The sequence below is a fragment of the Vicugna pacos genome, chromosome 4 (assembly GCF_048564905.1).
Source record: "Vicugna pacos chromosome 4, VicPac4, whole genome shotgun sequence".
Classification (NCBI taxonomy): Eukaryota; Metazoa; Chordata; class Mammalia; order Artiodactyla; family Camelidae; genus Vicugna; species Vicugna pacos.
Genome location: NC_132990.1, coordinates 69,094,471 through 69,107,001, shown reverse-complemented (window position 1 = coordinate 69,107,001; position 12,531 = coordinate 69,094,471). Strand labels below are relative to the sequence as shown.

General features: G+C 35.6%; 1 protein-coding gene across 1 annotated transcript in view; it reads left to right on the top strand.

Moving 5' to 3' along the window:
• RC3H2 (ring finger and CCCH-type domains 2) overlaps window positions 1-11,699 on the top strand; it is a 48,291-nt gene extending 36,592 nt beyond the window's left edge. Inside the window, exons 11-21 of the mRNA XM_015240359.3 lie at window positions 88-302; window positions 987-1,420; window positions 2,001-2,171; window positions 3,557-3,703; window positions 4,029-4,242; window positions 4,486-4,570; window positions 4,849-4,930; window positions 5,036-5,170; window positions 5,413-5,520; window positions 5,618-5,766; window positions 6,410-11,699. Coding sequence (XP_015095845.2) covers window positions 88-302; window positions 987-1,420; window positions 2,001-2,171; window positions 3,557-3,703; window positions 4,029-4,242; window positions 4,486-4,570; window positions 4,849-4,930; window positions 5,036-5,170; window positions 5,413-5,520; window positions 5,618-5,766; window positions 6,410-6,605 — 1,936 coding nt within the window. The 3' untranslated portion in view covers window positions 6,606-11,699. The remainder of the gene's footprint in view (window positions 1-87; window positions 303-986; window positions 1,421-2,000; window positions 2,172-3,556; window positions 3,704-4,028; window positions 4,243-4,485; window positions 4,571-4,848; window positions 4,931-5,035; window positions 5,171-5,412; window positions 5,521-5,617; window positions 5,767-6,409) is intronic.
• The last annotated feature ends 832 nt before the right edge of the window (window positions 11,700-12,531 follow it).

The following is a 12,531-nucleotide window of genomic DNA, read 5'->3' as shown; positions in this document are numbered from 1 at the left end:
AAAAGTTTATGAAAAATTCTTACTGAGGAAGACTTAACAGTCATAGACAGTGATTTATTATTTGCCCTTGTTAAATTTTCTCTCCAGTAAAATTGGTTCTCCACCCAAGACTCCTGTAAGTAATGTAGCGGCTACCTCAGCTGGGCCTTCTAATGTTGGAACAGAGCTGAATTCTGTGCCTCCAAAATCCAGCCCGTTTATTACTCGAGTACCAGTGTATCCTCAGCATTCTGAAAACATTCAGTATTTTCAAGATCCAAGGACACAGATACCCTTTGAAGTCCCACAGTACCCACAGACAGGTAAGTAATTTTAGATAATTCTAAGAGAAAAAGAAGCTGTAATGTTACATTTGTTATAATAAGTTAGTGAATCATTTATATCTGTCTAGAATATCTACATTAAAAAATTAGTCCTTTGGACTACATGACCCCTAAATTTTCTTCTTGTCCTAAGAATCTGTGATTCTACATGTCAATAGTTTTAAGGTTCTCATTCCTGTGAGTCAAATACAGGGTTGATGGATGAGTTTCAGGGAGTTTGGTAAATCCTCTGAAATAGTATACTAAATGTTTGGTTTATATATACGTATATAATTTTAGAAAGACAATTCACAACTTATGTAGATTATGAAAGAGGCCTGTAACCTCTGTTCCCAAAAAGGTTACGAATCAATGATATCATTGTAATCAATGATATAATTTTAATCCAAAACCTGTGGCAGTAAATGCCCTACAAGGAAATTTGCCAGCCATCTGTTAATACCTCGTCATGTGTTTTTAAGGAGCAGTTTAACAAACTATTGGACATTAATGATTTTCATATAGTGGTGTCTTGAAAGCATGTAGTTTCTTTCTAAACCAGGGTAACTAAAGTTCAAAGTTTATTTTATTTTCCCACATTAAAGGCTGCTTTAAACTTAAACTATTATAAAATGTTAAATTTTACTAAGATTACATTAAATATTCCTCTTTCCAATTTTCAAGGATACTACCCACCACCTCCAACAGTACCAGCTGGTGTGGCTCCTTGTGTTCCTCGCTTTGTGAGGTCCAGTAATGTTCCAGAGTCTTCCCTCCCACCTGCTTCCATGCCATATGCCGATCATTACAGTACATTTTCCCCTCGAGATCGAATGAATTCTTCTCCTTACCAACCTCCTCCTCCGCAGCCGTATGGACCAGTTCCTCCAGTACCCTCTGGAATGTATGCTCCTGTGTACGACAGCAGGCGCATCTGGCGCCCACCTATGTACCAACGAGATGACATTATTAGAAGCAATTCTTTACCTCCGATGGATGTGATGCACTCGTCTGTGTATCAGACGTCTTTGCGGGAAAGATATAACTCATTAGATGGGTATTATTCAGTGGCTTGTCAGCCACCAAGTGAGCCAAGGACAACTGTGCCTTTACCAAGGGTAAGTGATAAGTGATAATGGAAATACGATCGTTACTATAGTATAGTGGTTAAGAGTCTAGAATCTGATGTCAGAATACCCAGATATCCTGGCTCGTCCACTTAATAATTGTGTGACTTATAGATGTTACTTGACTTCTCTATGCCAGTTTTTTCATGTTTGATGGAAATAATAGTAGTACCTACCTCATAAGGCTGTTGTGAGGATTAAATCAGAAGAAACAAAGCTCTTAGAATTGGACCTGTTACATATTAATGCTCAATAAATGTTATGTTTGGATAGGAAATTGATGGGAAAGTTAAAAAATCTTCCAGATACAAAGACAGGGCCTGTTTTTAGTATCCCCACACTTTTCCTAGAACAGAAAAGTAAGTTCTCATATTTTACTTTTAACATCATTTAAATATTTAAGCCTTTTGTTTAAGTGTGTGGAGAATAGTCTAGGGTGACCTCCCTACTGTATCTTTTTTTTTTCTGGTCCCAACAATATAATAAGTGTTCACATTATTTCAACAGAGCATAGTTAAATTTATTTACCATCCCCTAGATGATTAAGATTGTTTCTTTTATCCCCTCGTAGGAACCTTGTGGTCATTTGAAGACCAGTTGCGAGGAGCAGATAAGAAGAAAGCCAGAGCAGTGGGCACAGTACCACACTCAGAAAGCACCTCTTGTCTCTTCAACTCTTCCTGTGGCAACACAGTCACCAACACCACCTTCTCCTCTATTCAGTGTAGACTTTCGCACTGATGTAAGAAAGGTTTTAATCGCTTGATGTTGCAGGGATAGGTCCAGCAAATGACTTGAGAGCACTCATTCAATCAGGGTTGGCTATGTTGGATATTTTGCATTGGTTTGGTTGCAGCTGAGTTTAATTCAATAAACGTTGACTATATAAGCCCTATGACTAGGCATTGTGAGACTCTGAAGACCACTAAATCATAGTCCTTTTTCCACCAAGAATTTAAAATCTTTTCAGCAGTATAGTTCTCATTATATTTATGGTTTCTGTTAATAACAAAATTTATATCCACCATTTATTGATCACCTACTTGTGCCAGGCACTGTACTAAGTATTTATGTAATGTTATTTTATTTAATTCTTACAGAATTCTTAGGGGGCAGGTATTATCTACACTTTGCAGGTTAGAAATCCTACTCAGAGAAGTTAAGTAATTTGCCCAACTAGTAAAGTCAGCCCATAAGTAGCTTGGATTTGAATTCTGGTCTATCTGAGGCATTTCTTTCCCATTTCACAAGAGGTGCAGAAATGCCTACCGTATTACTCATGGTGTTTTAAATCACTGTTAATTATTGTCCTTTTCATTACAAAACAAGTTTTTTATACCAGGATTATCTCAGTGTATCCTTTCTGTACTGTTAAATTTAGAGCAAACCATTAAGTTTTTTTTTGATTCAACTGGTTTATTCCCTATCCCAGAAAATTCTAATGTAAAAATTTTTTTCTAATCTTTTCATTATGGAAAGTGTCATGGAATAGTTAATAAACTCCATGCACCCATTACCCATAATTATTAACTCAGCCAGTCTTGTTTCATTTGTACTCCCCCTTCCTATTGGATTATTTTGAAGTATTCCTAGACATCATACTTTTCCAGCCATAAATATTTCAGTAAGCCATTGAATTTCTAAAGTAGATCCAAATTTATCTCATCCAGCTTAGACTTCTTCAGAGCAGCTAAACATCTTGACAGGAGTGATAGAATTGCCACTTGCTTAATAGAAAAGTGTGTTTCTAGATCTCTGTGCATGTGTATGTGTGTTTTGCTTGTTCTTTTTCGAGACCTTGTACCATGTTAGAGGCATGTTATAAATAATTGTTGGTTGTCTACATAGTATCGTTCAGGGGTTCTTTATGAATTCTTGTATGACTTCTTGTATGAGTAAAACAGAGAAGGCATTCTATTTTCTTTTAATATGTAATATAAAATACAATTAGTATAAATGCCATTGATCACTTATGACAGTTTTTTATATTGTTATTAATTTAATCGTTCGCTGTAAAGTGCTGTGAATTCTATAAGTTACTTTATGTTAGTTATAAGTTTGTAAATTGAAGTTTCTTACCAATTGCCTATGCCTCCCTCCCCTCCTTTTTTTTTTTTTTTAAATCAGTTCTCTGAAAGTATGAGTGGCACAAAATTTGAAGAAGATCATCTTTCCCATTATTCTCCTTGGTCTTGTGGCACCATAGGCTCCTGTATAAATGCCATCGACTCAGAGCCCAGAGATGTAATTGCTAATTCAAATGCTGTCTTAATGGTATGATTTGGGAGGGGCAAGGGTTATCATGCGTATTGACTCAAGTTTTAAAATGATTGCTTTCATCTTCGTATTGTTGCTGTATAACTCACCTGTAAGCAGCAGAGTTATAGTTAGGTTAAGTCTGAAATAAATTACATTTATGGTTAAGTTGTTTGAGCATAGTTCAGTGTTTTTAAAATAGATGTTGGATTATCACTGAGATCTGCAGCTAACATTAAATTTACCAGAAACCTTTATTACATATCTTTGGAAAGCATGTACTTATTAACTGAAGTAATTGCCAGCGGTCGGTCTTTTTATTGATTTTCTTTGGTTTATGCAGGATCTGGACAGTGGAGATGTTAAGAGAAGAGTGCATTTATTTGAAACTCAGAGAAGGACAAAAGAAGAAGATCCAATAATTCCTTTCAGTGATGGACCTATCATCTCAAAATGGGGTGCAATTTCTCGATCTTCCCGTACAGGTTACCACACCACGGATCCTGTACAGGCCACTGCTTCCCAAGGAAGTGCGACTAAGCCCATCAGCGTATCAGGTAACCCGTTCAGCTGCTACTTCACCTGTTATGCTCTACATTTGTGCTTTTTAATCCTGACTTTGTTAAGTACAGAACATTTCCCTCCAAGTAACAACCACAGTAAACTCAGTATGAAATGGTTTAGGCAGGAGGAGAACATGGCTCGTTGGATAAAATACGGATATTTTCGAAAAGTGTGCGTTCACCTCTGTATCTGATTTTTCACTTTTTTGATCATTGTTTCTTTCTACATTTCTATAGATTATGTCCCTTATGTCAATGCTGTTGATTCAAGGTGGAGTTCATATGGTAATGAGGCCGCATCATCAGCACACTATATTGAACGGTAATGCTACTCTTAATTCCTTAGGATTCTTTCGTCTCAGACTTGTATGTGTATTCTCAGAGTACAGAGCCTGTCCCCAGTTTTTCATGAAATGTGCTTTGCTAGTTTTAGATATTAACAAATTTCTGAAAAATATTTTAAATTTGGAATGATGACTGAAACTATCAGGGTTGATCTGTTACATAAAACTATTGTATACAAGTCATTATATAGTCATTACTGATTTAGTTGCTTCATTTATTTCACTTTTATAACAGTAAACTTATTTTTCTTTAAAGGGACAGATTCATTGTTACTGATTTATCTGGTCATAGAAAGCATTCCAGTACTGGAGACCTTTTGAGCATTGAGCTTCAGCAGGTAGGCTCTGTGTCACTCAGCTTCGAATTTTTTGAAAATAGAATGACATTTGAAAGCTATGGCTAGAAGCTGACTTGACTTTTTTTTTTTTTTTTTAACTTATAGGCCAAGAGTAACTCATTGCTTCTTCAAAGGGAGGCCAATGCTCTGGCCATGCAACAGAAGTGGAATTCCCTGGATGAAGGCCGTCACCTTACCTTAAATCTTTTAAGCAAAGAAATTGAACTGAGAAATGGAGAGGTAAGGAAAGTGGACCTCTCACCTTCATGCCTAGTGTATTTGCTATTTGCTGCCGCATGTTGGTTTATGTCATTGCTTAGTGTGGCTTTTTCTGGCAGATGATTGCTTTTAAAACTTAGACTAGAAATAAAATTGTAGTTTCAGATTTCTTTTTTTAGATCAATCATTGGGATTCCCATTTTAGTTTAAGAGGGAAGCCCCAGTTTCCACAGATATGAAATCAGTATTTTTCTTAATTACAGAGTGATTATACTGAAGATGCAACTGATACTAAGCCTGATAGGGATATTGAGTTAGAGCTTTCAGCACTTGATACTGATGAACCTGATGGGCAAGGTGAACAGATGGAGGTGAGTACCACAGTTAGATATTTAGGAGGCTTTACTCCATTGGAAATTAGAGTACAGAATATCTTCATACTAAAGGATCAATGTTTTATTTTCCTAGGAGATCCTGGACATACAGCTTGGTATCAGTTCTCAAAATGATCAGTTGCTGAATGGAACAGCAGTAGAAAATGGACATCCAGTCCAGCAGCACCAAAAGGAGCCTCTGGAGCAGAAGAGACAGAGTTTAGGTGAAGACCATGTGATTCTGTGAGTGTTGGACATAAAATTCATAACCAGTGGGCATAGCACATGAATATTTAAAGAGAAAGAGGTGCAGTGTTAAGTTTATTTTTGGTTTTATCCTGTGAGGGGAGGACTATTTAATAAGGCAGTGATCGTTTGTCTGGATTTTTAGGAGAGAAGAGGTAAATTTGAACTAACAAAGTAGTCCATTTTAGTAGCCTCTAAAACTTGCTTTTTGTTGGTATAAAAGCTTACTTTTATTCTCCAGTGTCAGGTTGTCCTTCCTCAATCTGATAGCCATACTTCCATATTATAAAGTGGAGAATTAAAACCTAAATGAGGTTTCCCTTTTTAAAAATCATGTTAAGGTTTTCTTAGCCTTACTATTTTATTATAGAAAGATAATTACTGCCTAAAATATGGGCTAAGTCTTGAACTTGATAGTTTGTTGGCCTTAAATTAACCCAGTGTTCTAATTTTTTATTAGAATTTTTAGAAAATGGAACTTTTTTTGTGACCTCTGATACTTTTTAGTGAAAAAGACATGCCTTTCTTTGCTAGGGGCTCTTCAAGTTTGTTAAAATTTTTACTTATCATCATGTATGGTTACTCTTACAAGTTTTCACTTACAGCTAATTTGTTTTCAATGTCATTTATCTTCTCTCAGGGAGGAGCAAAAAACAATTCTGCCGGTAACTTCTTGCTTTAGCCAGCCACTCCCAGTGTCCATTAGCAATGCAAGTTGCCTCCCCATCACCACATCTGTCAGTGTTGGCAACCTCATTCTGAAAACTCATGTCATGTCTGAAGATAAGAACGACTTTTTAAAACCTGTTGCAAATGGGAAGATGGTTAACAGCTGAAAGGAGATTCATCTTTCAAATTTGTGACCATACCATGGAAGCATTTACACTAGCTTTTTATATATATAATATATATTATATAATGTATATTTTTTTTAAAAAAAAGATATTACTGGGGGCATCCATTTCCTGTGGACTCTTTGATACTTCAAGCCCTCTTGCATTAGCATTATGAAAAAAAAAAAAGAAAATTTACTTTACTAGGGTAACACGTTCACTTTCCAGAGGTGATTGGAATTTGGACATTTAACTTAAGCTTCAAGCAGCTTTTTATGAGTTTGTAGCAATCCGGTGCAGTAACTGAGCCATTTCCTATTTTAAATGGCTTCTATAGAAAATTAACAACTCAGTTATTAAACTAGCAGGATCCTACAATGATACATCTAGTGAAAGTAGACTTAATTAACTTATTTATTTCTATTTTATGTTTCACTGAGAGAAATTTCCATCTCATTCCAGCTGCTTTATTTATCTTTTTCATGGGACTTTGCATGGATTTTTTTTTCCTTTTTCTTTTCTTTTCTTTTTTTTGTTAATTTTGAAGAGTGGAGTTAGACGTTCTTAACATAGAATTTTACAGGGTTATATACTAGCTTTCTTTACTGCATTATATGTAGGAGTGTGGTGCAGTGCTTTTATCTGTAGCATTTAAAATTTTTTTCAATATTCCATTTTTCAAGAATAGTTTCTGCTTTGTTAATATTTATACACAGGCTACTTGTTGAAGTAAGTAATTAAATATATAACCAAGTGCCTAAGTCTTTCAGCTGATGTACTAGATATTAAATTCTCCTAAGTTATGCAGAATCGTTTTTACAATTTTGATAAATTATGCACTAATGTAATGGCAGTTTTTTAAAATGCAGATTTAAGCCTGTACATTATTGAATCTGATGACTTGGCAAAAGAATCAGGTGCTTTCAGCTTTCTTGAGAAAACCCTGTATGTAGCGTTTGCACTGACTAACAAGATGGTATTGCTGGGTTTTTAATTTAAACTAATTAATTTGGATGTTCATTGCATTATCTTGGTTAAATATTGTTTATTGTTACTTCATGTTGGGGTTTAATTTTCCTTGTTTTCTGACTGTTAGGTTGATAAGACTATGAACCATGTAATAATAGAACATTGGCTAATCTTTATTCATAGTTTAACATGAATAATTTCTGCCCTGCTAAAATGTGACTGAAAAGTTTTTGATTTGGCATGTGAAAGTATGCAGCGTGCTCAGCCAGCCACGCCCCAGATTCGTGGGAGGTATTTTACTGAGACCTAAATTTCAGTCCACATTTGAAAACAGAAGCTGGGCATTCCTTACTGGTGATCTTACCTATAGTTTGTGTCTTTGTTTTTCCCCCATTTCTTTAAGATTAGTTTCACTTTTACTATTTTTTTTTAAATTAACTTCTGTGAAGTTGTTTACTCTGAAAATTGTACTGGAATATTTTAAGCCAAGCTGATCTTTCACCAGGTGTACTGTATGTAAGGGCTTTTCCTGCTAGCAAGATGCTTAAACAGGATCATGTTATTGGTCGTCTGAGCTATTTAGTTGTTTTACAAAACCACAGCATTGTATCAGATAAGATTTTGATAAAAAGTTTTGTGCACATTTCCAGGGGTGGGAGGGTTGACATTTCCCTGAAATTTCTTGATCAGAATGAGTAAATGCTGGTGTTTGATACCTGTCTTAATGAACATGCTCATAAGGTGACTGATAAGTTGTAAATATACCTGAGAAACAAAGGGGTAGTTTTGATATTCTGGTGTCAGTATGGAAGATCTTACACATTTATTTAATACTCAAATGTATGACGATGTTTGTAGCATAACAGCATAGTAGCCTTGACTTAGTTTCCCTTGGTTAGTACTGTACCTTTTTGCCATGGCCAGTGCCCCCCTATCCCTACAAAGACGTTTTATTTATTTCACTCTGTAACCTGAAATGAATAGGAACAAGAGTTTTAAACCATGTTACATTAACTTATTTCCGACATTATAAATTAGCCTAGGATATTACAGGAACATGATTATTATAATTTATATCAGAACCTTTCTATAAATATGCGCTTATTACATTTGAAATGCTTCCAATGTACTTTATTTGCTGTTTGTATTTCCAAAAAGGATATGCAAACCAGTATGTCTATTTCATGGATATTTAAATAGTGAGATCTTCCATGTTGAAGGTAATGTATTTTTTTTTAAGATTTTAAAATTGCTATTTTGTTACAAAATAGAGACCTATTAACAGTTCGAGAGCTCCTTATGTGCCCTCAGGGAAAGAACCCTCTGTGCAACAGAACTACGCAAAACATCTTCAGCACGTTCTGAGGGTGAATATATACTACATAAATTGATCTTGTGTATTTAACCTTATCTTTTTAATTTTAAAATTGAAGTTTCGAAACTTGGTTGTGCTCTGCTGGAGGGGGTTGGGATAAACTGCTTAGGTGTTTGCCTACTTGTCCAGTGAAATTACATTTGCATCAGTGTATGTATATACCTGCCAACCTTATTGGTATGTCTCAGAACATTTATATTAAAATAATGCTTGTCTTGCAGCAGGTGATCCCATAAAACAATAACTCCCTGTTCTTAAAAACTTACTCTCTTCCTCACTAACAACATAGGAATTATTTCTGTGTTGGGATTATTCTGTATTGCACCCTTTATGTAGTTGCCATCTTCTGTTTCTCATGGTGTGTTTAACGTGAAGTAAACATTGGTTCTCTGCCATTTTAGAAGGAAGAAGAGTTGATATTATCCTTCTTCAAAAAGGTACCTAATGATATTGGAGAGGAAAAAACTACAAATTAGACCCAGAATGTGACTTTTTAAAATTGGGGGCACTCCCTGTTATTTGACCCTTTTACCAACATGTTGTAATGCATGTATCTTTGAAATCAAAGGATATAAACAGTAGGAGAGGAAATTTGTCATGTTGGTAACTAAATTCTGCATATCTGGCCTGTGTTCTAATTATGATTATGAAAAACTAGTCTAAGGTCTGGAAAGTGGGAAAACGGTGGGTTTTTTGGTTTGACTTTTTGTGTTTTAGTTTTAATTTCTGAGTCCCACCCTGAAGTCCCTGTGCCTCCCATTCAGATACTGGGAATGTAGCATCAGTAGTTCTTCCTTTGTGGTCTCTTTTCATTTTTAAATTCTGAGAAAATTTTATGTGTATTTTGTCTAGTTGGTACCTGAACAAAGCAGATTCCCTTGTGTTTCCTGCCATGACTTTCAGTACCATCTGGTAAACCAGTGTCATGCGTGAAAGTTGTGCATCATAATTTTCAAGAGAAGGTACTTCAGTGGGTCAGTGGCACTGATATTTTTCCTAGTAGCTATTTACTCTCACAAGAGAATAATAAAAGGAATCTCCTGTACTAGAACTGAGATTTTCCATTTGTATGTGTGGAAGTGGTCACTTTCACTCAAATTTTTAGCCAATTCTGAGTACATAAAACACATCCCAATTTTATACACTGCCTTGAGAAAATTACAGGATGCACAACAATTTGTAGGAATTTAAAATGGGATCATCTAAACATTTGAAAACATTGTTTTAAAAACAGTCTAGCTTGCTTTTGCATTTTAAATGTTAAAGCTCATGTTGTCTTGTTAACAGGGGTGGAGTTTGTAATGATCAGATTCAGCATGTGATTTCAATTTTGAATCTGAGTATTTCTTCCCTAGCTTCTTAGGGTCATTTTCTGAGCAGACTGTCACCAGTATTGGTAACTAGTCATTCAAGGGAAAAGTTGCATTGCAACTATACGTTAGTTTCCTGGAAGAACTTTTCTTGTGTTTTAGTGAATGAAGAGTGTTGATGGGATCACTTACTGTAACTCCTTCCACATAAGAACCCCTTCTGCAAGCAGAACACAAATAAACATGCTCAAGGAGTATCCCATTTTCTGGATAAACTGAATAAATTTGCTAGTCACTCCTTTATACTAGCGGTTTCTTTGTATCCCTTTGCTGGCAAGGGAATACAAGGAGTCAAGGCCACCAATCAGAACACCCCACATTTGAGTGGAGTCCTATTTTTACTCCAAGAGCAGTTATTCCCCCAAGTCTAAAATTGGCAGTTTTTTCTTTTTTTTTAAATAAAAATTTTTAAATATCCTTAAACCAGTGGAACACAGACACTGGCTGCACTTAGTACTGCCAAAAGCCAAGGTCATTTGCATATATTCCATCAATCTGTCAAGAATTAGGCCTCACTTTATAACCCAAGGCATGGAAGTGCATGCATTCTCTTAGCTGGGCAAACAATTATACTGTAGTTGTGATACAACACATGTGGCTTTTATTCGTACTGCACATATCCACTGTACAGCCACTTGGGAGTATCGTGGTTAGCTTGCAGCAACTGCTGTCTGCATTTATACTGTTTATTGCATATTCTTTTCCCTGGAAGTGAAAGAGAAATGTTTTTCTTGTTGCATTGATTACATTTTATAAATTTGCTTAGCTGGAAAGTTTGGGAAAAGAGGCCTGTTTGTCAATTGTACAACCGATTGTGAAGCTCTAGTGTGAATATTTTTACGTCTGTATTAGACATTTTCTTTGCAAATCTATTGTTCGATTGAAATGTAAATGAAATTAAAGATGGTGTACACCCATCATGTAAAAAGCAGGCACCATCTCTAAGATGGATTTAATGCTCATTTTTAAGGCATATACTCAGCTTCTATTTAAAACTATAATTTAAAATAATTCTGTACAATGAAATGGGGACTATATATGGGAATAAATTCTATTCCATTTATTTCAATTTGAATTTCCAAATTGTAATGTTTCCCTTTGTGCTATAGGAATAGGATTAAATGGGGGAAGGCTAGGATTCGTAAGGCCTGTATATGGGGGGAGGGCAGAGATGGAACAATGAGGGTTGTGATGATAGTGAATAGCGAAGAGTGAATTCTGTGTGTTTTTGCTGTAGCACTGAAGTGAAGAGATATTAGCTTTGGCTGTTCACAGAATAGAGCATCATGATTTTCAGTGTTTGAGAGAAAACTGATGGAAAAAGTTTGCAGTACTTGACATGTATTTGCATGCACAAAATAAAATTATTTGTCCACCTTAAAAGTTGTTTGTTCAGTGTCAGTATTAAGTTTATAGTTCGTTTTAGTTATCTTGATTGCATTGGTAAATTTTTTGGTTTAACTATGCTACCAGGATACCCCTTGAGATTTAAATAATCACATGCCTCACGTGTACATCATTGGGAAGATCTGAAAGAAATGAATGGGCCAGAGAGGTTGAAATAGTCCTTAATTTAACCAGTCACATTATTCATTCAATACAGAGTACCTTCTTCATGGGAGATGAGGGCATAGATAATACCAGCAGTTCACAGTCTAGCAGAGAAAACAGGACCAATACACAAATAACGAGGACAAAGCAGTATATTACAGAAGTGTGAGGACTGTTCTGGGAACCTCAGAATGAAACAGAGAATGGCCTGAGTGGAGCTAGACACCATTTTCACGTTTCACTCATTAACTCAGCTGATAAATTTTAAGCCCCTGTCTGTGCTGGTCATTAGGGTTAAAGGTCAATGAGACATGATCGCTTTCTGTAGAAAGGCAAATGCTTTAACAGTCACAAAACAGCTGATGGATTTTGTTTTTCCCACTAGGGAATATCTTCAATACTTTCTATGGATAACAAACAAAAAATCTTACATTACAGGTAAAATACTTTAAAAATTATAAATTACAAATGGTACTGTCATTAAAAGGAAACTTCATTATCCGCATCATCCCAAAATTCTAGTTCTGCTGAATATTGTTAACTAACTCATTTGTGCAGTCATATTCCTGAATATTGCATTCCAGATGCAAATAACTACTTTAACAACGAGGACACCACTGGCTGTCTCCCTCTATAATATACAATTAGGGGAGTGAATATATTG